Raw genomic sequence first — 26,513 nt, forward strand, 5'->3', positions numbered from 1 at the left:
TCACCCAGAGGCAGCTTTAGGCCCCCTGTCCTGGGCCACCCTTGGCATAACTGTGAGTAGACCCAGGGTGCCCACCACAGCCTCCTTTCCTCAAGGGCAGCTGCCCCCTCGGTGCCCTGCTCACTGTGAGCAAATACATATTTAAAGACATATTCTGCTGCTTCCCAAAGGGACCAGCCACCACCTGCACTCCTCATCCTGGTGGAAACAGTCCGAGTGCTTGCTTTGGGAATCAAAGGTTTCATTGAGTGCAGATGTAGTGATCCTGGCAAAACCCTGGAAACAGAAAATCAGCTGAAGGGGTGTTTGGAGATGAGCAAATGTGCTGGTTATAGCCACATGCATGTCCTGAGGATGATTGTTTGTTTACAACATTTCTGTGAACAAAGAACATACAGGGACAGAAATAAGTTAGTTTTCAAGAATCTTGTGATGGGCTCCATTTATCTGCCCCATCAGGTTTCTAGAAGAGGGGAGAATGCTGCTTTGGTTCTCCTCCGTCGACGGCGGAACTAGTAAACGGGAAGCTGAGACGGCCGAGCTGAGTGGGCGGAGGAGGGAGGAGGCCCCCCACCTTGCCAGCTTCCCACAGGGTCTCTTCCTCCTCCTCCTGTTTCCTAAGCTTCTCAGCTGGGCTTCAGATGTCAAGGTCTCCTGGCTCCTGTCACTTCACCTTCTCATCTCAGCTGCCACTGGACCATATGCATTTCAGGTTTCTCAGATCTCTCCCATCGCAAAACAAAGCAAAGACAAAAAAGTTATCTCTCTCTCAACCCATACCCATGTCCTCCTCTGGTTCTTCCCTTCACAGTCAAATGACTAAAGAAAGAAGCAGCTGGACTCACCTCTCTGTCCCCTCCCCACTCACTCTTCCGTGTGTCTCCCACAGAGTGGAATGAGTGCCCAGTGCTCAGCCACCCAGCCCCTGCGGGACGGTATGAGTCTCTTCCCCGTGTTATACCCCCGGGGCAAGGTATGAGTGTCTTCCCCGTGTTATACCCCTGGGGGAAGGTATGAGTGTCTTCCCCATGTTATACCCCCGGGGGAAGGTATGAGTGTCTTCCCCACGTTATACCCCCGGGGGACGGTATGAGTGTGTTCCCCGTGTTATACCCCCGGGGAAAGGTATGAGTGTCTTCCCTGTGTTATACAGTAGGAGACGGGCTTCGGGCGATTGCATGGTTTCTGCAGTGCCAGGGATGGAGGGCTGTGGTTCCAGGTATTCCTCTTAGCAAGCACCTGCTCTTGATGGGGGCTCTGCTGCCCCTGAGCCCACTGGCAACTGTACTCAGCCCCCACCATGCAGCAAAACTCTCACCCATCTTACCAGCAGTCTTCTCACCCTGGAATTCACTGGTGCCTGTTTTAGGCTGCCTGGGCTGCCATAGCAAAATACCACAGACTGGGCAGCTTAAACAACAGACGTGTGTATCTCACAGTTCTGGAGGCTGGAAGTCCAAGGTTAAGGCGCCAGCAGGTTGGTTTCTGGTGAGGGCTCACCTCCTGTGTAATTTTGGGTGGACACAAACATTCGGTCCATATGCCAATCTCCTCAGGCCTCCTGTGGCAGAATTGGAGGCCGCTCACCCCTCCCTCTTCCTCAGTCCTTGGTCCGCAGGCCCTGGCTGCCCTCTGGCTGCCTCCTGGCCAGTTAGGAGCTCCTCAGGTGCGCAGGCTTGATTGGATATCCCAGTCCCACCCAAGGTCATCTTCTCTTCACTCTCCCTGGGCAACTTAACCTACCACGGCAACTACTGCATCGGCTGCTGCCTCCCAAAACGCGATACACTGAGTGGCGGCAACAGCCTCCCCAGGAAGCCCGTTAGAAACGCTGACTCGGGACCCAGCCCACACCCTGATCAATCAGAAGCCTCGCGTGGAGGAGATCTGCATATGACTCGTGGGTACGCTGCTGAGACACATTAACCTCGACAACAAGGCTCCCGCATCACGTCTCTGTTCCAGACCTCTGACTCGGGTGTCAGACCTGTGTGCTGCTGTCTCCGGGGAGCGCGGAGGGCCCTCAGACACAGTGTGTGCGACTGATCTCATCCACTTCATCCCACATTGGCCCCACGTCCTGCCTGCGACATCAGCACTTTAGGAAAAACGCCATTGTCCCCTCCTCACCAGGACCCTGGCTAGAGGCCTTGTGTCTCCCTGGCGCAGGCAGCATCGCCATCCCCCTGCCATTGGGATATGTCCCTTCCACTTCCCCATCGCCACTGCCCAGTTCAGCCCACCTTAGCTGCTATCTAAAAAACCACATCTGCCTCCAGGGCCTCTTTGCCTCAGCCTCCCCGCCCCACACGTCTTCAATCTGCGCTGGCCACGCTGCCTTCAGGGTGACCTTTCTCAGTGCCAATCAGGTAACTCATTCCCAATCTGCACCTCTTCCCTTCCCCCTTGCTGTCCCACCTCCTCCTTCCCTCTCACCTCTGGGCCTTTGCAGGTGCTGTTCCCTCTGCTGGGAGCACCTGCCTCCTCCACTGCCTCACAATTCTCCCGCACCCTTCCAGCCTCTTCAGCAGCAGGCCTTGGACTCCACAGGAGCGGGCTCCCTCCCATCCCCGTGCACACCCGCGGGGCCCACGGCACTGTCGACGGTTTTCCAGTTTCCTGCCTATGAGTTCCCCCACTCCAAGGGACTTTGAGATGCTTGCAGGTGGCCTGGGACATGGCTGATCCACAATAGAGCCTCAGGAAATATCCGACCCATTGCAAAAGGGACCGTCCCCCACCCCCATGTGGTTTCAAGGCCACTCCTAGGCTGTGAGTGTTTATGTGAAAAGAGTGTTTGCCACGTCGCTCAGGACGCCCATCCTGGCAATGAGCAGCTGCAGCTTCCAGGATTTTCCCTTCTTAAATGCACTTCTGTTAAGCTGTGCATGGAAGAGGTCCGTTCTGTTGAAATATTTTCCAGAGACTTTCATACTAAGGAGGCCTTTAATGTTATAAATATTTAAACCTGCTTTGCAGCCGGTCTCTACGATTACTCAGCTCAGAAAGCATGCACAAAGCCTGCCTCTAGTGGACGATCCTGTGCTATTCATCGGCCTCTCTTAAATGTCTTTGTGATTTCAATTTATCTTTATATAACATATATATGCATATCTTTATATAACATATAAAATTTAACTTTTTCTTTTTAAAAATATGTAGAGCTACCTTTTGTTGTGCAATTCTATGAGCTTTAAGGCCTGGATAGACTTGTGTAACCATCACCACAAATTGGGATACGGAACAGCCCCATCACCCCCAAAAATTCCTCCCGCTCTGCTTCCTTCAGGGCAAGCCCTCCCTCCACCCCTAGCCCCTGGCAGCCACAGACCTGTCTTCAGTCTCTGTAGTTTAGCCTTTTCTAGAAGGTCATATAAATGGCATCAAGCAGTATATAAAGACTAGCTTCAAAGTGGAGAAAACGTTTGGCCTCTACGGCATTTTAATGCCTGCATAGTCTTTAGGGTAATTTTGCTCTAAGAACGATTTTGCTGTTTTGGTGAAATATGTAATACTAGGATAGACTACGGAAGATGTGCTTACTGCGTTCTTACCCTCAATGTCAAAAACCCAACAGACTTTCATTACCGCATCCCCTCTGTACAGGATCAAAGTGCCCACCCTTAGAAAGTCTGATGAGACGGAGAAGAATGACTCCCGAGGATCAGGAAAGACAGGCTGAGTGAGTGGTGTCCTGGCCTAAAGCCTGTGAGCACTGCGGTTGTCCCTCGGCACCCCTGGGGAGTGGTTACCAGAACCCCCGTGGGTACCAAACTCCACAGATGCTCAAGCGCCTTAGGTAAAATAGTGTAGTATTTCCCTATAACCTACACACATCCTTCCGTGTACTTGAAATCACCTCTAGGTTACTTGTAGTACCAAATACAATGTAAATGCTATGTAAAAAGTTGTTCTGCTGTATTGCTTAGGAAATAATGACAAGAAAAAAATCTGTACATGTTCAGTACAGATGCATCCATCCTTTTCTTCCCGAATCTTTTTGATCCTTGGTTGGTTGAATTTGTGGATACGGATCCCACAATACTCAGAGCCGATTGTAATTCTGAAGGAGGGGGCTTTGGGGCGGGAGCCTACAGGAAGCTGGAGGCAGGGCACTGGGGGCTTGAAAGTGAAAATGTCAGTCGTGAGCATGGGAGAAAGGAGAGGAAGGCAGGGGAAGGCACTCCAGATGAAAGAACCCCCTAAGTGCAGGCTGGAGGTGGGATGGCACCGTGAGGGCAGGAGAGGGAGGATAGGTGATTCACCTGGAGCAGACAGTATGTGCAGTGGAGGGGCAAGCAGGCAGGCCAAGGTAGGGCTGAAGTGTCTGGGGTTGACCCTTGGTGCCACCATCTTGGAGGGAGCTGAATGGTTCCAGAGTACAGGCCGATGCCAGGTGACCAGGTGAGGTGCCTTATTGAGACCAGGCACAGTGGTTCATGCCCATAATCCCAGCACTTTAGGAGGCTGAGGCAGGAGGATTGTTTGACCTTGAAAAAAATTGTTCTGTTGAACTTATTGCCTTGAGACAGAAGAGCTTTCCCAGGATGGCCATTTCCTACCTGCCCCCCTCAGCTCCCATCACCTGCCCTTAATGCTCACTAAACACGCTTGTCCAGTCTCACGGTTACAGGAGCCACGGGTTATGGTTTTGGCCCCATAGATGGAGAAATTTGCTGGAGGGCCTGTGGGAGTCTTTGGCTCTCTTGCAAGAGGGACACAGAGTTGGCCCTTCTCTTCCCCACTGTCCTTGCCTTCATGAAGCTGTGCTGCCCAGGCTGTCAGGGCGGGACACGGAGCCCAGCTGCTGATGGCACCATCCATGTGTTGCCTCCCATCCCTGTTCTCTGGATTTGCTAAGCCAGAAGAATTAGCCCGATTTGTCTAAGTGGCTGCCCATCGGGTTTTCCCTTACTTGCCACTAAATGAGTCCTGAGTGGCTTTGCTCGTGCTGTTTCCTCCACCTGGATCTCCTTCTCTACCTTGTCCAGTTGGTGATCTCTTCCATCCAGAAATTTAACTTCAGTCTGAGTGAGCACTTCCCCAGATACCCCAGGCATCAAACACAATCATTGCTTACAGGGCTGTGTCCCGTATCGCGGAGCTGTGAGCCCCTCACGAGCAGGAACTGCTCCTTCTCTTTGCACATGGAAGGTCATCAATGATCAGCAAATATTTGTTGGATAAATGAAAGAACAAATGAATTCCATAGAAACAAGCGAGGGAAAAATGGGAAATGATTTCATCAATTCTTGCAAAGTCATCGGCTTTCTTCCTTCACAAAAGGACGTGCAAGAGAGTTGAGGATCTTGAGTCTGACAAGTGGAGAGGTGCTTATTGTTGTATTTATTATCAAAGCTTCGCCATTAATCCCTGCAGGGTCAGTGAGCACATGTCAGCTCTGCACTCAGTCCTGCTGCACTTAGGTGGACTCTGACCAGAGCTATCAGCTCACTCATTTTGTCTGACCAACGCCTTGGGTGGCTGCTTTCATCCTGACTTGAGCTAAATTGGATAATCTGCCTGGAGACTTAGAACCTTTTTCCTCCCCCTGCCATTCCCATTGCCTTTGCCTTGATCTGGACTCTTCTCTCCTCTTGCCGGGACTAATGCTGCCGCTTCCCACCTGTCCTTCCCTCCTGTGCGTCCCTCACAGCCTGCAGCTAAGCATGGTTCTGGGCAAGACACAGCTTCATGCAAAACATTGTACCTCTGCTTGAAGACCCAATGTGCACATTGCCTGTTGATTTTTGTTCTCGATCCCCAATTTCCCATGCCCCAAAATAGCATCCTAGGACCATAGAAATGGAATCGACCTTTCTAAAATGATTCTGCCCATCTCCCACTTCACAGACGAAGAAGGTGAAGTCCAGGAAGTTGACGTTGCCTCATTCAAAATCATGTGACTCATTAGCAGTAAGTCAAGCCTGTAGCCCGGCTTGTCGCCAGGGCTGTTTTCTTCATTATATCACCATGTCTCTTCCTCTTCACTGCCTGCGTGACTATATCTCGTCAGTCGATGGATACAGCACAACATTGCCAGCTTGCCATGTACAAGGGGGATCTGTTTCAGATATTCCATGGAGACACTGGCTGGAGGATTGCAGAAGAGTCCCAGGAGGCAGGACTGCCAGTGGCACCGGGCTTCGCAGCCATGCACCTGTAGCCCTCAGGCAGCACTGTCCATTGTCATACGAGTGTGGCAGGTGTGAGGCATCGCATCTGCTCACCCCGGTAATAATGCACAGCAGCTACAGGCAGATTTCGGGCCAGAGAGCCACCGAGTGAGCCTTGCAGCGTCTGCTGCCAGCACGGGCTCATTCCTTCAACACTGGTGGGGAGAGACATGCTGTCATCAGGCCCAAGAAATACTGCCTTCCCCATCCTGTCCCTGGTCACTGGGTGCCCGCAGAGTGTCCCAGAGGAGGGAGGGAGGGACCCTCCACTGGTTCAGATGGCCTGTTCTCAGAGACGCAGCAATGGACCCTCGTGAATTCTTAACTGATAATCATGGGAAGGAGACTGGCTCTCCTGGATTCCCTCATGATTCCTCTGAGTGACAATGTGATGTTGGCCGGCTGTGTCTTCTTCAGAGTATCTTATACACTTGAGGTCTCCAGGAGCCTCCAATTACATTATTTTCCTGGCTCAGACAGTGACAAGTAATTCTTATCCTGGATTCCTCATTACTGAGACTTTTCTTGCCTTTTTTGTTAGCTTATGATTTATTCTAGGACTTCCTCCAACAGGTTATACTTAACTGTCTACCTCAGTCTCAGGAAGTTTTAAAAATGTTCAGCTAAATAAAAGAGGTAGATTCTCCCTGGAAACCAAATACCCACGGGCCTCACTGAATTAATAATTTATGTATTTCTAAAAAAAGGTTTTATTAATTAAATCAAAATTTCATTGTAATTTTAAAATAATCTTGTGGTCTTTCTCCATGTGTCTGAAGCTAGTAATCACCCTTATTGTCCTGTGAATTCTGATGTGCAGTTACCTGCTAGCTTGGTAGATAAACATTTTCTCTATTAATGAGCAGGAGGCTTATTAAACTGTGATAGATTAGACTATTCTTTCAAGGCCGTTGATCAGTGGAAAAACAGAATCTGGATGCTAAAAACTGTGCCCATGTGAATTAATTTACCCCCATCTTTTCCTGAGCCATCACCTGAGTATTTGTTCCTAGGTTTGTTGGCTGCATTTGCTTAATTTTTATCTTGTGATTTCATTGAGAGGTGTAGCTGAGTGGGTGTACTTACAGCTTCTATTCCTGTTAGAAATATCATTTGGAAACCCGATCACACCCTTCACAAGTATGTTTGTGAGGCATACTAATTCAATACCATTTGAGCAGGTGCCTCCTAACGCTGCCCTCCTCAACCTTTCTCAGCATGAATGTATGCTTTTTCATGTGCTGATTTTAATATAATCTTTGGTTCACAGTAACAGAGAATTTTGTTTGAAAAAATGCAGGGATTGAAGGGATATTGACATGTACCTAGTCACCATCTATCACTCCATCTCAGGAGGAAGTGTTCCTTGCTCTCCTGACTTTGTCCTGGTGACACAGAATTCATCCTTGTAGACCACTTACTTTCTGCCCAGGCTGGGCAGTTCTGGCTTTTGCAAAGTTCTTCATCAGCTAATTTAAGTCTACTTTTTAAAACTTCCCATCTGCTGAATCTCATTCCACCTTTTATGTCGCTGTGTCCACTGCGCTTTCTGCAATGATGGAAATGGTCACAGCTGTGCTGGCCAAGATGGTAGCACTACCCACGCGTGGCTCTTGAACACGGGGAATGTGGCTGATCTGACAGAGGAACTCAATTTGTAGTTTTCTTTCATTGTAATCAACTTAAAATTACATAGGCCATACGTAGCTAGTGACTACCCTATTGGGCAGTACAGTTCTAAAGCAATGCTGAATACTTAACGACCTTCAGATATTTGCAGACAGCTCTCCTATCCACATCTTGAGCCTTCTTTGGCCCAGCTGAACAAGAGTTTCAGATCATGCCTCCAGACTCCTTTCCGTCTCCAGACTTCGTAACAGCATGGTCACCCTTCATTCACCTCCTTAGATATCTGAAGTAATGATGGAAGTAATCGATTGAGTAAATTAGTGAATGAATATGTGATTTTAATTCTTCACATAAACCTCATCCTAGCTAATCCTCTTGTCTTCTTTATAAGCTGAGGTTTTTGGTTTTATGGCTGTGGGTGGGAAGAGGGGATGCAGAGGATAGGACCAAGCAAGGTTGTGTTTTCTTTAATAACCACATCCCCACCTGTTTCCCAGTTGGGAAAAACACAAACCGATTTGCTCTCAGGTGCCACTGGCTTATTATGATAAGATGTACAAAGCAAGGCAGACGACCCTGCAGTGATAGCAGGGATGGTCACTTGTTTGGCAGAATGGCCCAGGGGAGCATCTCTAGCCATTCCAATTCCAAGAAAGCACCTTGGCATAGAGATGATGCAAAATCAACCTGTAAATCGAAATCTATTTTCTATTATTCAAAAATTACAACCTGGTCTTCTGAAACTTATTTTTTTATGCTTTTACATCTCCTACAGCCTTACACATAATTTCTAGTATCTTTTTAGAACCTCTCAGTATTGTAACATTTAATGCGTTCTCAGCAGTGGGTGTGGTCCATGTTATGTTTGCATTTGAAGTAGAAGAGCTAAGCTTAAAAAATATGCGTTTGTTTACTAATAAGGTAGATACTATTTTTTTGTTGCTGTTGTTTGATATGGAGTTTAGCTCTTGTTGCCCAGGCTGGAGTGCAATGGCTCGATCTTGGCTCACCGCAACCTCCACCTCCCAGGTTCAAGCGATTCTCCTGCCTCAGCCTCCCGAGTAGCTGGGATTACAGGTATGTGCCACCACACCCGGCTAATTTTGTCTGTTTAGTAGAGACGGGGTTTCTCCATGTTGGTCAGGCTGGTCTCGAACTCCCGACCTCAGGTGATCCGCCCACCTTGGCCTCCCAAAGTGCTGAAATTACAAGCATGAGCCACCACGCCCAGCTGATACTATTTTTTACTCAAACCAAAAAATATATTCTGCGAGTAAGTGATTATTGACTATCCACTGTATCTCAGCCCATAATGATGGCCTCGACAAGGAATGAGGTGGCCACAGTCAGTGTCACCCACTGGACGACAGTGTTGGGCGTGGTGAACCAAGAAGTGTGGACATGGCACTGTGCTGGGATACAGCAGTGAGGGAAGTAAGCTTAGACTAGGGAGCAAAATCAACCTGTGATGAGTTGTGCCTTCCTTTAAGCATCTTGGCATTTGTTGTTGGCATTGAGGTTATAGGCTGGTGGTGCAAAGACGAGGCCACAAGGGCCATTGGAGAAGAGGGAGGAGAACCCAGTGACTAGAAACTGGAAGGACAGCCACACGTTTCCCCCTCTGATTCTTTAATTCACCCACAACATATGCCCATGGTGAGTTCTTAAATGGCAGGCTTTTGGTACCGGAAATGAGCTCTTGCTAGAGATTTAAGACGGAGTCAAATCATGGGTCTAGCCCTAATGATGGTAACTGATGGTGAGATGAGAGTTGCGACGGTGCTGGTGGTCATGAGGAGGATGAGGACGATGAAGAAGAAAACGGCAATAACAAGGACGATGATGAAAACCTGCTAATTACCATGATGATGCCAGGGATAATTATGGTAGTGATAATGATCATGATCCGAGGAGGACTTACTGTCATTATTTCTCAGTGGCTTCTCTTTGGGAAGAGAGTGAGATAATTAGAGTGTGGAAGGAGACAGGAACAGGGAGTGTGCAGCTCCTCAGATCCATGGGTCCCGCCCAGCTGCACGCTGGGAGTGAAACTATCAAGATTAAGAGCTATGCTGTTTCAGCAGCATTTCCACTGTCTAAATATAAACAGCCTCAGGCCCTGATCCAGCAGAGGAGACCACAGCTGCCAAATGCATCGCCAGCTGCAGGCCCTGGCTGGGTTTCTTTAGGGGAAAAGGCCATCCTGCGATGGACAGGTTCCAAAAGGCATGAGCCTGCGAATAGAATTTGAGGTTCAAGGAATGCTAGACTGCCTCTGTGTTCAGGGTCACAGAGCGAGTCTGAAGGGAGCAGGATGAGGACATGGGTGCCGTGCCTCCAGGGCCTGTGCTCTCTGCTGGTACAGACAAGGGCCTGGTGAGATGGTAGAACAGGGGTGGCTACTGCAGTGGTGCCACCTACATAGGAAGACAGGAATCTAGTGGGGATGGGCAGGGGCCAGGCTCCCTTTGCTCTTGCAGGCACCCAGTTCCAGTGGCCCCTCAGTCCCAGCTACAGATGGGACTTTGAGATCTGATGACAGGATCTGCTGTTATCCCACCTCTGGATCAACAGCGCCATCATCGGTGCCCCAACTAGCCAGCAGGTGTGGGCCAGATAAGGCTTGACTGGTCCACATGTCTGTTCTGGCTTAAGACACTGCTTATCTTGACTCAGGGAGAGAAGGAAATGGAAGAAGAAGAAGAAAGAAGATGCATTTAAAACATATTACCAAACTAATGCCATGAACACATGAAATGTCAGCCTTTTGATTCCCTCCTGCCAGTACGCATCCATTTATCCAGTGCTGACTTAACTCAGCCCTGAACATGCACCAGGCGCTCTCGCAGGCACAGGGAATACTGTGGTGGACAGAGCCGGGGAAGCCCCTGCACTCGTGGATCTTACATCCTGCTGGAAAGACCGCACATAAATAGATGTGTTTATCATGTGTCAGGCAGGACACGTGCTCTACAGGAAAATGACGTAAGGCAAAGGACAGGGAGCAAAGGGGAGTGTCTGGGGGAGGACAGCAGGGACGGCATGGAAGCAGTGGCCCAGCAGATGCAAGACAAGGTCCTGTGATCCAAGGAGGGGTCTCAGGGTGGAGGGACAGGGAGCAGGCCAGCGTGGCTACAGTGCATGATGTCCAGGATGAGCAAACGGAGTGATGTTTGAACATGTCATCTGGGAAAACTGCACACACGGGCAGGCTCACAGCCACTTTTCCCCAGCTGATCTTGCTTCCTCTATTACCAAACCACCCTCAATACAGCCTCGCAAACTGAGCAACAGAGGAGGGGGAACACAACTAACACCCCATTTGCCAGGCTGGCTGAAGGCTGTTGAAGAAAGAGCAGAAACACCTGGTAATCCTCGCAGGCACCACCCAGGCTGAGGCCAGAGCTGTCATGGGACAAGCAGGAGGTTGGAATGGAGCTGAGATGGGAAGGAGCACAGGCCATCAGCTTCCCAGGCCCCATGTTAATTGTGTAATATCATCACAGCAGGGTAGGATGCCCTGTGAGGGCACCTGACAGGTGTTCATCACATTCATCAGCATTGCCCTACCAATGACCATATTTATATCAGGCATAAATGCAGTTTACCGCACTCTGTGAGAATGGGGGATTAATAGCTCCGGTCCAGCTAGATTCTGATTTCCTTGGCAGGAGGAAGGCAGAACAGCACACATCCTGACTGAATACTCGTGCATTTTGCATGGTTAATAATTCTGAGAGCAGGAAAGCTGCCTTCCTAGGATCACAGAGAGCTGACTTTCTTTTCTACGAATCTTTGAAAAACCAAACAGATGGGATTTTACCTTAAGAGTTAGATTGCACTCTCACACTGTGCTGTTCCAATTATGAATTGGTCTCACTTAGATGTTGGACTACTGATTATCAACTCTGGCAAGCTCTTTATTCAGAATCTTAGGACGTGCACATTAAAAGAAAAAAATCCTCTCTTTGACCTGGTTGCCACCAATGTGTATGTAAATAGGATGAAAAAATGCATCACGTACTCAGAAGAACGGGCTTCAACCCCGGAGCCCCAGTCCTTCTGCCCACTGTGGAGCAGGGGGAGCTCCTGGCTGCAAGAACCTGAGCCCTTTCCACATGCATAGCTCTGTTCTAGGCACTCAGGGGAGCTCAAACAGAAAGAGAGTAAACCTCCTGCTGTTCAATCAGAGACCCAAGTCATACTCACAAATGATCAAGCTAGTGAACTGGATGGCATTTTCACAGCTAGATCATGTACTGCAATTATAGATTGTCACCATAAAGCTTTTGAGAGCAATTTAAATAGTTAATAACATCCTAATTATATGATATGAGTAATCTGTGCTCTGAAAGCGGCCTACATATAGGCAGAAGAACCATGAGGAGCTCTCGAAGAAAATGTGCCATATATTCAGGCACCTGGGGAGTGATTTTAGAAATCGTGACCTTTCCAGGAGATAGAGACCATCCTGGCTAACACGGTGAAACCCCGTCTCTACTAAAAATACAAAAAAAAAAATTAGCCGGGCGTGGTGGCGGGCGCCTGTAGTCCCAGCTACTCGGAGAGGCTGAGGCAGGAGAATGGCGTGAACCCGGGAGGTGGAGCTTGCAGTGAGCCGAGATCGCGCCACTGCACTCCAGCCTGGGTGACAGAGCGAGACTCCGTCTCAAAAAAAAAAAAACAAAAAACAAACAAACAAACAAACAAAAAAAAAAAAAAAAGGTTGTTCTTTAAAGGATCACTCTAGGAGTCCGGTCATTCTTATGGGTTCTCTGGTCTGGATGATCTTCATGGAGATCATCTCATCTGGAGGATCTTCTAATCTTGCATTATTAGAAAGGGCAGCTAAGTGGATTATGGATGGAAACTTTCACGTTGTAAAAACACACCACCAGAAGTCGACCATTCTTATTTTGCCCACGTATTAAAGCTATTTCCAAAACTGCACGACAGCTCATGGGTGTAGGTGTTTAGGGGTCTATATTCCTTGCTAGACTCAAGCTCCTTGAAGGTAGGGAATATGTCTTATTCATTACTGTATCCTCAGTTTCTTGCCCCATTGTGCAAGCTAAATAAACAATGAATGAATCAATGAATCAATGACGAATAAAAGGAAATTAGTTAAATTCCCCTTAGATAGCAATAATTGTCCTTCTCACTCCAGGTTATCTACAGCAAGATACCATGTGGATTACTGAATTCCCAGGCTGTTCCTTGCCTCTCTGATTCTTTGCCGTCTAATCATATCCACTCTTGTGGTTTTTTTTAACTTCTTAATATACATACCTGATTCCCACCTTTAAGTATCCTAAAGGAACACAATGCCTTATCTTGCTTCCCCTCTGCCCTTGGCACACACCACCTACCACAACGTTGAACTTACAGTAAACGATCAAGGACAAGTTTCGGACTAATGCAGTTGGATGAAATGGCTCTGTGGCTTTCAAGCAGAATTCTAGATCTGACCTAGACCAGACCCGGACCCCGCCTGGATGTCAGGACTTCCCTGTCTCTAGAGAGGCAGTGTGAACAGAGACACAGTGCCCGGCAGATTGTTCTGACCTGGCTCCCAGATCCAGGCCAGGGGCCAGGGTGTGTGTATAAGGGCATTTGTATTTTGATGGACTTTGTGGGTTTTTTAAACCCCAATTGTATCATTGATTTTTTTTTCTTTTGACAGTGGTGTTAAGATTTTCATTCAATGGTGGTGGATTTTAAAACTGCCCTGCCATGTGGAGTGTTACTAAAGATCATGTGGATGAGGGCTGCTGAGCTCCTGTGTCTGTGCTCACATTGGCTGCTTTGCTTTCCTTTCCTGCCTGACGCGTCCTCTCCGTCTTCCCCTTCTCCATTGCCATCTTCCTGCCCTTGTCTCCTGCCAGCTTCCTCCTTTTCTGCACTCAGCCTTACCCTTTCTTCCCCTTATGCTTCCTTTCTGGGACTCCCAAACCCAACTGTGCTTTAGAGAAAGAGTCCTGAGCTCAACGCCAGGGAAATGTGTGCCTTTGTTCCTGCCTTGCTGCCTTCTACTCTGACCTTGAGAAGGTTATGAACCCTTGGGCTTCTGTTTTGCCATCTCTCAAGCCATTGAGTTAGACCATGGATGAAAGACCGCCCAGCCTAGGATTATAAACTGGGTAAGATTTGCATCAATGTGACTCATCACACTGATGCTGGCTCCAGATTTCCTTTCTCCACTGTGAGCTGAGTTAAAAACTCTCTATGAGGAGGCATTTCACATACCATTGTCGAGGATGTGGGAAATAACAATTCCACTCATTTGCCAAGTAGAAAAGCCCTTGCCCTCTTGGTTCATTCGGCAGAGGGAAAAGTAAGGCGGGCAGAGGCAGGAATGGCCTTTATTTGCAAAGGAGGCCGTGCCTCACTGTTCTTTAACAGGATGCCTGATGAGCTAGAATTTGAGTAGCATGGCTGGGTGCAGTGGCTCACGCCTGTAATCCCAGTACTTTAGGAGGCTGAGGCGGGCAGATCACCAGGTGAGGAGTTCGAGACCAGCCTGGCCAACATGGTGAAACCCTGTTTCTACGAAAAATACAAAAAAATTAGCCAGGCATGGTGGCAGGCACCTATAATCCCAGCTACTCAGGAGGCTGAGGCAGGAGAATCACTTGAACTCAGGAGGCAGATGTTGCAGTGAGCCAAGATGTGCCGCTACACTCCTGCTTGGGTGACAGAGTGAGACGCCATCTCAAAAAAAAAAAAAAAAAAGGTTATGCCTCACAGGTTCTGACATCCAGTAGGATTTGCACTTTGGCACATTTTTCTTTGTACATAAAAACCCTTATCTCACTTTTAGAACAGCGCAGTACTTAACTTTTTCCAGGATTAGGTATTCATTTCAGTCATGCAAAAGAAAAGGGCATTTGACCCAAATTACAAAAACTATTGAAGTAAAACTGCCCTATTTTTTCCTTCATGCTTTCATTGAAAAATGCAGTGACTGTCTCCTGCTGGATGAGTGTGGAGTTGGGGGCTCTGAGGGATGGAGAAGGAGAGGGGCGACTCTCACGTGCCAGGAATTCACATTCCACCTGACACGGGAACACGGGCGGCGTGTAGACATTGTATGGACATTGAAAAGACATTCGAGCACAATTTTGAGAAAACATGAAAGGATTTCCACAAGTCTTTATGTCCTCTGTATATTAAGGTGTTAAGACAATGGATAGCAAGAGAAAGATGGAGTTTTGTGGCAGAAACTTCCAAAAAAAAGTTGACACGGAGCAGGTCCTCAAAGCAGGAGGCCTCAGAGTACCTTGTAGTTTACGAAGGAGGGAGGACTCGGGTATCTGGAGATGGGAATGGAATTACCAGAGAAGAGGAGCACTGAAGAAATGGCATCAACACTGAAGAATGCGCTGCTTTATAAGAATAATGAGCCCGTAAATGCCAGTCTGAATCTTAGCTTGACAAATGAGGCGAATCTGAACACCTTTGGGAAAATAATAGCACCCTGCTCTATTTGAGATAAAATCCATTTCTTCCGACTTCTGAAAGGAATTATTGTATTGGTCCATTTGTTTTATTTTAGGAAATTTTAAAATATGAGGTAGAAAGAAAAGTATAAAGTATTCTCAAAGTTATTAACTAATAATTGGCTGATGTCACTCAGGTAGTTATATAATAAACTGTCTCAGTATCATTAAATTCTAGAAGTCCAGAAGAAGCAGCCGAGGGCTTCTTAGTATTTTGAAGCAGAGGGAAGAACTACAAAAAAACCTCCGGGCAGGAAAATTGGACCTTTTCCAGGCACTGAAAGCTGGTGTGATTTGAGTACAGTGAGAAGGAGAGAGAGAACAATAGAGAGAGAAAGAGAGAGAGAGAGAGAGAAGACAGGGAGAGAGAGACAGAGGGAGAGAAGGCAGAGAGAGAGAGGGTGGGGAGACAGAGAAGGAGAGAAGACAGAGGAGACAGAGGGGAGAGAGAGAGAGACGGTGGGGGCCAGTAGGGGAATGGAAGCATAATTGTGGGCTGGTATCTCCCGGTTTGATGCCTAATGAGTTAGAATTTGAGTAGCATGGCCGGGCGCGGTGGCTCATGCCTGTAATCCCAGCACTTTGGGAGGCCGAGGCGGGCAGATCACAGGGTCAGGAGATGGAGACCATTCTGACTAACACAGTGAAACCCCGTCTCTACTAAAAAAAAAAAAAATATATATATATATATACAAAAAATTAGCCAGGCATGGTGGCAGGAGCCTGTAGTCCCAGCTACTCAGGAGGCTGAGGCAGGAGAATTGCTTGAACCCGGGAGGCAGAGGTTGCAGTGAGCCAAGATCGTGCCACTGCACTCCAGCCCAGGCGACAGAGTGAGACTCCATTAAAAAAAAAAAAAAAAAAAAAATTGAGTAGCATATTATTTTGCTAGGGCTGTTGTAAACGTGCTACAGACTGGGTGGCTTGAACAGTGAAAATGTATTGTCTCACGGTTCTGGAGGCCAGAAGTCAGAGATCGAGGTGTCTGCAGGGTGGCCTCCTGCTGAGGCTGTGAGGGAGTGCTGGCTCTAGGCCTCCTTCCTGCATCTGGTGGTTTTCTGGCAATCTTTGGTGTTCCCAGGTGCATCAATGCATCCCCAGCCTCTGCCTTCATCTTCACATGGTGCTCTCCTTGTGTGCATGTCTGTCTCTGTGTCCACATTTTCCCTGTTTACACCGACACCAGTCATTTGGATAAGGATCTTTTTTAATGACCTCATTTTAACTTGATCACCTCTGCAAAGACTCCACCTCCAAATAAAGTCCCTTTCTAAGGTCCTGAGGGTAACAACTCCAACATGTCTCTTCTAGGAGACACAATTCAACACCTAGAAAACAGTTAAGAAAAAAAAAAGAGAAAATTTGGTAATTGTCTTCTGTACAGACTTCTATTAAAACAATGAGATGTTTATTTACCAAAATCAGGACCAAATTACAGGCCAGTATTAATATATGAAACTGCTTGCATTTCACATGTACACTTAAATTTCCAGTCCTGATTTTCATACCAAGAAACATGGCCAAGTCGTCATTTCATAAAGGAAAAACCATTTTGGAAGGTAAAAAAGATGATTACTGATTGAGACAGTCTAACATTGAACTTTAGATGTAAACTATGCCGAGCCAACATTTTTTCTGGGTAATGTTATTTGTTGCAGAGAGCCCTTGGCCATTGTGTAGATACCAAATGTGGTGAAATGCAAGCTCCCAGATCATTGCTCAGTTTCCAGCTGCCATCCCGAGTTTGTTGGTGTCACTGATTCCAAGAACAAAACACTGGTGCATGAAATTAACAACCTTATAAATAGATGACAGCACGTCTGTTAGACAAAAGGCTGCAGTTATCTCCTGGAAACAATCAAACACAATTCCAGTAAAAGTCTTGCCAAATACCTCTCTGTAATTCAAGGAACCTAACAACAGACGATATGCAGTGCCTCCTAGTTTATGTTCTGGAACTCAGCGCTGCTGCACTGTAGCTGAGAACAGGCTAGTACAACCCATAGGCATCTTTAAGTGTGCAAGGAGGCTCAGAGAGGTTTATAGGTTTGTTGTTTTGTTTTGTTTCTCATGGTGCTTTATGTCATTGTTAGTTTTATAAAGTATTATTTATAGTATGTTCATCCTTAGGGACTTTTCCTTGAAACCACCACCTTTAATGCTGATGGTTAGTGTTCCCATGGACCTTGGGTTAAAGGGGCCAAATGGTATAGATGCCCTGGGGAGGGCTTGCTGTTGGCCTTTAGGAGAGACCCTGCAGCAGTGGGTTTCAGCTCTCCCAGTGGCAGAGCTGGGTGATAACTGCACCTTCTTCTAAGGGCAATACATTTTGGGAATGTGCGTGGTGTGAGTTTTCTGCCAGCATCTTTATAGAGCAATGCATACTTGCAAATAAATACAACCAAAGTCAACAAAAGAGCATATTGATGCCTTGGTAGAGAACTCAGCAGTCTCCCCTCTCTGTAGCGTAAAATCCAGGGAAAACAAAGGCCCCACGATGGGGACAGATGGCCCCACATAGGTCAAAGGACTGCCATTCCATTTTAAAGTTATCAAGTTCTCTCATGCTGTTTACCTCTTTTATTTCACAAAACCACCACATTAAGTGGACAGGGTAGAAGATTTTGTCCTCACTTTTTATATGGAGAAAATGTGGCTCAGATGACGAGGTGAAAATTTTTGGGTAAAGCAAGAACTTTTTTCTTTCTCAGCCAGTTCTCTCTACTCAAGTGGTCTTCTTTTCATTATTATTATTGTTATTCTTTACGTTCTAGGGTACATGTACATAACATGCAGGTTTGTTCCATATGTATACATGTGCCATGTTTGTGTGCTGCACCCATTAACTCGTCATTTAACATTAGGTGTATCTCCTAATGCTATCCCTCCCCACTCCCCCCACCCCACGACAGTCCCTGGTGTGTGATGTTCCTCTTCCTGTGTCCAAGTGTTCTCATTGTTCAGTTCCCACCTATGAGTGAGAACATGCAGTGTTTGGTTTTCTGTCCTTGCGATAGTTTGCTCAGAATGATGGTTTCCAGCTTCATCCATGTCCCTTCCAAGCTGACCCCACTCCTTCCTTTCATGGTGGGCACACACGCACCGAGTAAAATGACTGAATCTGGGCTCCAAAATGTTCCCTTCAGTCCCTCATGTTTTGGCAAACTTTCCTCTCTGCTGTGGCACTTCAATTCCGCTCTTCTCCGTAAGGTCTATCCTTTTCTTCATACAACTTTCTCATGGATGGCTCCAGTCTCAAATAAAGCTATCCTCCTGCTCCTGGCTTACTCCAATTTCCTAGCTTTTTTGGGAAATGTAAACTTTATGGTGTCATTATTCCTTTTATGTAACTTCTTTTTTTCTTTTCTGAGATGGAGTCTCACTCTGTTGACCAGGCTGGAGTACAGTAGCACAATCTCAGCTCACTGCAACCTCTGCCTCCCGGGTTCAAGCGACTGTTCTGACTCAGTCTCCTGAGTAGCTGGAATTACAGGCACTTGCCACCATGCCCGGCTAATTTTTTGTATTTTTCGTAGACACGGGGTTTCACCATGTTGGCCAGGCTGGTCTCAAACTCCTGACCTCAGGTAATCCGCCTGCCTTGGCCTCCGAAAGAGCTGGGAATACAGGCGTGAGCCGCCATGCCTGGCCTTTTTATGTAATCTCTTATCCTGTCCCAAAGACAATTTTATAAAATAATAATAACTAGCACTTTTGAGTGATTAATAGGTACCAGGGACCATGTCAAAAACTTTCTGTACAGTATCTCCTTTAATCTTCACAAGAAACCTATTGTGGTAACTCTTACACCATTTTATAGATGATGAAACCAAGGCTAAAGGAAATATGATGAAATGTCCAGGGTCACTCGGCTGGGAATTTGGGAAGCCAAGTTGGAAACTCAGATCTACTAATTTTCAAAGCTTGTACTTCTTTTAAAGTAATGGCATATTTGGTTTGTTGTCATGGTTTAATCATGAACTATTTCAAGTGTACAGAAAAGTACAGATGGCATTACTTAAAACCACTTGTGGCCAGGCACAGTGGCTCACACCTGCAATCCCAGCACTTTGGGAGGCTGAGGCGGGTGGATCACCTGAGGTCGGGAGTTTGAGACCAGCCTGATCAATATGGAGAAACCCCGTCTCTACTAAATATACAAAATTTGCCAGGCATGGTGGTGCATGCCTGTAATCCCAGCTACTTGGGAGGCTGAGGCAGGAGAATCGCTTGAACCCTGGAGGCAGAGGTTGCGGTGAGCCATTGGACTCCAGCCTGGGCAACAAGAGTGAAACTCCATCTCAAAAAACAAAAACAAAAACAAAAAACCACTCACATCCAGAACGCTCAAATTTAACAAGTGTGATCTATCTTGTTGAATGCGTCCAGGGTCTTGAAGGTGTGTATTCTGATGCACTTGGGTGACCTGTTGTAAAGTATGTCAATTAGGTCAAATTAGTTGATATTTTTGTTCCAGTCTTCTATTTAATTACTTTTGCTGTCAATTGCTGAGTAAGAAGTATTGAAATCTCTCATTATATTTGGAGATTTGTCTAGTTCTCTTTTCAAATCTGTCAAGTTTTCTTAGTAAATATTGAAGCTTTCACAGTAAGACATATACATTTAGGATTTTCTTGTCTTATCATGGAATTGACCTTTTCATCGTTATGGAATGTCCCTGGTAGTATTCCTTTGTCTCTGTTAATATTCTGTGTTCTTCAGTCCATTTGTTTGATAATAAGCCATTGCAGCTTTCTTTTGATTCGTATTTGCCTGGTAGAACTTTTTCCATCCTTTTACTTCTAACCTCTTCATATGTTTACATTTAAAATATGTTTCTTATAAATAACGTGTAGTTAGGTCTTGCTTTTTTTTTTCTTTCAGTGTGACAGTCTCTGTCTTTTAAAAAGGATATTTAGAGAACAGATTAGCAAATTATGGCCCCCGAGCCTCATTTAGCATAGTGCCTATTTTTGTAAATAAAGATTTATTGGAAAACATCCATGAGCATTTGTTAGGTATTGTCCAAGGCTGTTTTTGTACTTCCAAAGTAGTTGCAACACAGACCGTATGGCTTGAAAGACCAAAAGCATTTATTATATGTCCCTTTATGGAAAATATGCGCTGACTCCTATTTTAAATGTTACATTTGATGTAATTGTCAGCATGATTTAATTGAAATCTACCATTTGCTATGAGGTTGGTGCAAAAGTAATTGTGGTTTTTGCCAGTAAAAGTAATATTTGTTTCTTTATGCTTCTCTTCTGATTTTTGATTCAATTTTTCCTGTCCTCTTTTGGCTACTTGAGTTTCTTATTATTCCAATTTATTTTCACTATTGGATTAACAAGCTCTTTGTTTTACTTTTTAATGGTTGATCTATGTTTACAATGGACATCTTTCAGTTATCACAGTTTATCTTTGAATGATGGACCAGTTTTGGTATATCGTGTAAAAGCCTACAGCAGTATTCTTCCATCATTTCACCATACCATCCTTTCTGATATTTTGTTGTTCATTTCATTTCTACATATGTTTAAATCCCATAATACATTGTTATTATTTGTAGTTTAGAAAATCAACTATCTTTAAGAAAAAAAAACAGCTTTATATTTATCTATTTCTTAATTCTTGTTTTTTGTTCTTGTTTTTGTTTTTGTTTTGTTTTGAGATGGAGTCTCACTCTGTTGCCCAAATTAGGACATGATCTTGTCTCACTGTAACCTCTGCCTTCCGGGTTCAAGCAAGTCTCCCGCCTCAGCCTCCCATTTCTCGAGTAGCTGGGATTATAGGCACCCACCATCGTGCCTGGCTAATTTTTTTTTTGCATTTTTGTAGAGACAGGGTTTCACCATGTTGGCCAGGCTGGTCTCAAACTCCTGACCTCAGGAGATCTGCCAGCCTCGGCCTCCCAAAGTGTTGGGATTAGAGGCATGAGCCAGCACACCTGGCCTATTTCTTAATTCTTAATCCTTTTTTTTCTCTTTTTTTTTTTTTTTTTGAGACAGGGTCTTACTCTGTCACCCAGCCTGGAGTGCAATGGTGTGATCTCTGCTCACTGCAACCTCTGCTTCCCATCTTAATTCTTTTTTATAGAAACGAATTTCCTTTGGCTTTATTTTCTTTCTGTCTGAAGAATTTATTTAACATTGTAATGCTGGTCTACTGGCAATGAATTCTCTCAACTTTGGTTTTTCTGAAGAATTATTTCACTTTCATTTTTTAAAGTTTTTTTGCTGCATAAAGAATTTCAGGTGGACATTATTTTTCTTTCAGTACTTAACTATATCATTCCTTGTCTTCTGGCTAGCTTAGTTTCTGAGGGGAACTCTATTACCATTCTCATCTTTTTTTCCTATGTGTATGTTTCTTTTCTCTCTTGACTTATTCAAGATTTTATCTTTATCTTTGATTTTCAGCAGTTTGAATACAATGTGCATAGATGTCATTCTCTTTGTATGTAATTTGTTTAGAGTTTGTGAACTTTGCACATCTGTTTTTGGTAGTCTTCCATTCAGCCATGATTTCTTCATGTGTTTCTTCTGTCTCATCCTCTCTTGTTTTTCCTTCAGGGTCTACTCTTACGTGGATATTCGGCCATTTTAATCATTCCAGGCTGGCTGGGGCTCATGCCTGTAATCCCAGCACTTTGGGAGGCTGAGGTGGGCAGATTACCCGAGGTCAGGAGTTTGAGACCAGCCTGGCCAATGTGGTGAAACCCCATCTCTACTAAAAATACAACAAAAATTAGCCGAGCTAATAATCCCAGCTACTCGGGAGGCTGAGTCAGGAGAGTCACTTGAAACCAGGAGGTGGAGGTTGCAGTGAGCCAAGATTGTGCCACCGGACTCCAGCCTGGGTGACAAGAGTGAAACTCTGTCTCAAAAAAAAAAAAAAAATTATTCCAGGCTCTAGACTCTCTGTTCTTCTTTTATTTACTTATTTACTTTTTCTCCTTTTCTCATAAATATAATGTTAAGAAATAGAAGTCAGACATAAAAGAATAAAACTATGATGTTTCCATATCTGCAAAGTCAAAAAATGCCCAACTAATCTATGGAAATAAAAGTCAGGTTCGGATGCAGAGTTAGAATGTAATGATTGATAGGTGCACGTGGGATTTCTTAGTGTCTGATAAAGTTCTGTTTCTTGATTTGCATGGTTGTTAGACTAGGCAGGTTCACTGCAAAACTTCATGGAACTGTACACATGATTTGTGTACTTTTTCTGGACATGTTATTCTTTTACTTAAAAGTTTATTTTAAAAATCAAAAATAGCTTTCCATGTGTTTTTCTTCTAAAAGTCATACATTTTGTTTGGGTCCATAATCTTTTCAGAATGTATTTTTATTTATATTCTGGAGAAAGTAAGTTTATTTTTCTCCTACAATAATAGTCAACTCTTCATCATGAATGTTGCATCATTTCCTGGTAGTTTTTATCATAATCTTGACCATGTATGCATGATCCATTTCTTGTCTTTCTCTTCTGTTCTATTTATCTATCCTTACACAATACCACACATTAGACGTTCTATAGCTTTATGATAAATCTTTGCACCCTGATATGGTCAGTCCCTTCTAAGTCTCTTCTTTAAAAATTGCCTTGGCTATTATTTGCCTTTTACTCTTCCATATAAATCAGGAATCAGCTTTTAAATTGTATTAAAATTCCTATTGAAATGATATTGAATTGAGATACTAACTTGGAGAGAATTGACTACTTTATGATGTTGAATTATCCCATCCTGGAATATGCTAGATAACATAAGCACAAAGACTTCTTTTAAGTCTTCTGATAAAATGTTATAATACTCGTGATAGATGTCTTAAATATATTTTAGAATAATTATTTCTGTATAATTTTAAAATAGGGTAAATTAGTGCTTCTTTTTAATCACTCACTTTACATTGAGTGTTACCAGTGAAAGGAAATGCCAAAGACTCATTAGTAGGAATCTTGTATGTAGTGAAGTTACCAGTTTTCTTGCTAAGTTCAAATGGTTGGATTCTCTTGGATATTCTATATGAAATTTGTAAACAATGACAGGTTTGTTTCTCCCTGTCCTTGCCTATCTCGTTTGTTTGTTTTGTGCCTTCCTACACTGGCTACTCTTTTCCATCCAATGTTAGCCCAGAAACCATGACAGCATGCACTTTAGTCTTCCTCTGAATTTAAAATGAATATTTCCATATTTTCATGCCTAAGTGTGTTTCTGTATGCTTTGGTATCTCTTTTTTTTTTGAAAAGATTAATGTAGATCTCTTCTATCCCTTGTTTTAATTGTTATATTTTAAATTATAAATATGCGCTGTGTTTTCAAAGAATTTATTTTTCTTTGCGTATAGAGGTGATCGTATTGTTCCTTTTTGTTTAATCTACTACTATAATGATTTACTTAAATGAAATGTCCAATATTAAACCAACCTTGATTACATTCCTAAAATACACCTTATTTAAATATGTTATTCTTTTTTAAATATACGTTGACAGATGTACTTTGAGGGTCCTCATCTTTTTTTTATTTGTACATTTTTAGTCAGTTTTGTGAGCAAGAGGGTATCTGTTCCATCTGAGCTTGATCCTCTGATGATTCATTAATTCCTTTTAAACTACTGTTTCACTTCCTTTAATGGTTATACTTCTATCCAGGTATATTTCTTCCTGAGTCAATTCTAAGATTTGTTTAGAAAATTACCAATTACATTTAAATATTCAAAATTATTTAATAAAGTTTTGTATATTTTCATATGATATTTTTCTACTAATTCCATTTTCATTTCCTGTCGTTACAGTGTTTGTCCCTTTTCTGTTTTGATCTTGATCAATTTTTATATAATTTTGTATATTAGTACTATCCTCAAAGACCTATAGTTTGGTTTTCGTTTTCTCTTTTTCTCTTTGCTTAATCTCTCATTAGTACCTACTCTTATTGTATTGATTCCTTCCTTCTGCTATCTTTGCATTTAATCTATTTTTAAATTTTTAAGATAAAATATGGCACATTTATTTTCAGTTTTCTATCCTTTCTATGAAATAATGGGTACGAATTTTTCTCTATTATTTTAGCTGGATCTGTGAGTCTTGATACCGAGTTTTCATTACATTCAATGCTAAATATTTCATATTTTGCATTATAATTTTTTACTCATGTATTATTTCATTTCCAAATATATGCTTTATTTACCCTTTTCACAAAAAGTTGCTGATTATAATAAATTAGGAATTTTCTTAATTTATTACAATACAATCAAGAGTTTACTTAGTTTGAGATAAAATTTCTGTATATTTGAGACTTTGTATTTAATCAATTTTCATGACAAGGATTAATTTATAACCATTGAAGGAGGACTCTTCAATTGGCCACTAGCTTATTAGTTATATTGTTGCAATATTCTCTATCCTTACTAGATTTTAGTCTCTATGGCCTATCAGTTTTTGAGAGCAATGTATTAAACATCTTATAATTCTATACACTTTAGCTTTATGTATTATGAGGCCATGTTGCTAAATGCCTACAAGTTCAGGACTGTAATCGCTTCCTGATCAATTATTTCTTTTTATCATTAACTCTGTATTCCTAGCAATGAAATTTGTGTGTCTTTTTGTTTCCATTTCTATTTTCTCAAAGTTATATTTGTCTGCTGGGAGTATAACTGCACTAGTTTTTGTTTTCCTTTTGGTTATTTGCCTGGAATGTCTTTACCTAACCCTTACTTTACACCTTTCTTGGCCCTTATACTTTAATTATGTCCTTTCTGAATTGCATATGTTTTTAAACATCTAACTTAAAGGAATTTAACCTGCCTATAATTACTATGATTACAGTTGAATAACAGGTTTGAACTGTACAAGTCCACTTATAGGTGAATTTTTTACAATATTTTAGAATAATTTTTGGACATTTATTACAATTTGAGAAAACTCACAGATGAACTGAGTAGCCTAGAAATATCAAAACAATTAAGAAAAGTTAGATGGTCATAAATGCATAATATGTAGATACTAGTCTTTTTGGTATTTTCTTCTATAAAATATACACAAATTATAAAAAGTTAAAATTGATCAAAACTTATACACACACATACTTATAGACTGTACATGGCACCATTCACAGTCCAGAAAAATGTAAACAAATGTAAAGATACAGCACTCAATCACAACTGCATAAGATTAACTGTGGTGCATACTGTACTGTTGTAATAATTTTGTAGCCACCTGCTGCTGCTATTATGGTGAGCTCAAGTGTGGTAGATTGCAAGTAGCTGCCTGAAATGCCACACGATGCCAATCATCTCCACATGAGCAGTTCTTTTCTCCAGTAAACTGTGGATCACAGGAAAAAGTGATCTCTCACGTATTTTTCCTCATGGGTAGTGCAATACAGTAAACCTTAAATAAAACCATGGGACGCATATGAAGTGCCACTAGTAATGCTGGGAGTGCTCCCAAGAAGCAGAGAAAGTCAGGACATTGCAAAAAAAAGTTGAGCTGGGCACGGTGGCTCACGCCTGTAATCCCAGCCAGCACTTTGGGAGGCCGAGGCAGGCGGATCACGAGGTTAGGAGATTGAGACCATCCTGGCTAACACGGTGAAACCCCCCTTCTCTACTAAAAATACAAAAAAATTAGCCGGGCGTGGTGGCGGGCGCCTGTAGTCGCAGCTACTCGGGAGGCTGAGGCAGGAGAATGGCATGAACCTGGGAGGCGGAGCTTGCAGTGAGCCGAGATCGCGCCACTGCACTCCAGCCTGGGCAACAGAACAAGACTCCGTCTCAAAAAAAATAAAAATAAAAAATAAAAGAAAGAAAAAGTTGAATTGCTTGATGGGTACTGTAGAGTGAATGGTTACTCACCATGTTAGACAGACGATTCATCTTGTAAACAGAAAAGGTGAACTTATTATAGTCCTGTAAATGTATTTCCTTTTCCTTATGATGTTTATAACATTTTCTTTTTCTCTAGCTTGCTTTATTGCAAGAATACAGCATATGATACCTATAACATGCTAAATATGTGTTAATTGACTATGTTATTAGTAAAGCTATTAGTAGTTAAGTTTTGGAGGAGCCAAATTTATACATGGATTTTTAACTACACAGGGAGCTGGCATCTCTAATCTTTGTGTTGTTCAAGGGTCAACTGTACTGGTAAACTTGAACTATTCCTAAAATAATATTTAGTTTTTTCTAAATACCATGCTTTTCCT

General features: G+C 43.7%; 1 protein-coding gene across 7 annotated transcripts in view; it reads left to right on the forward strand.

Moving 5' to 3' along the window:
• The window catches only part of DPP6 (dipeptidyl peptidase like 6), a 1,188,326-nt gene that overhangs the window by 870,726 nt on the left and 291,087 nt on the right, over positions 1 to 26,513 (forward strand). The window contains exon 6 of one of the 7 annotated variants that reach the window (XM_012512311.2): positions 5,854 to 6,835. The exons of 5 other annotated variants lie outside the window; for them this stretch is intronic. In XM_012512311.2, coding sequence (XP_012367765.2) covers positions 5,854 to 6,288 — 435 coding nt within the window. In that variant the 3' untranslated portion in view covers positions 6,289 to 6,835. Of the gene's footprint in view, positions 1 to 5,379; positions 6,962 to 26,513 lie in introns of those variants that run through there. One more of the 7 variants, XM_030826247.1, reaches the window with a different exon arrangement.

The sequence above is a fragment of the Nomascus leucogenys genome, chromosome 13, assembly GCF_006542625.1.
Source record: "Nomascus leucogenys isolate Asia chromosome 13, Asia_NLE_v1, whole genome shotgun sequence".
NCBI classification, from domain to species: Eukaryota; Metazoa; Chordata; class Mammalia; order Primates; family Hylobatidae; genus Nomascus; species Nomascus leucogenys.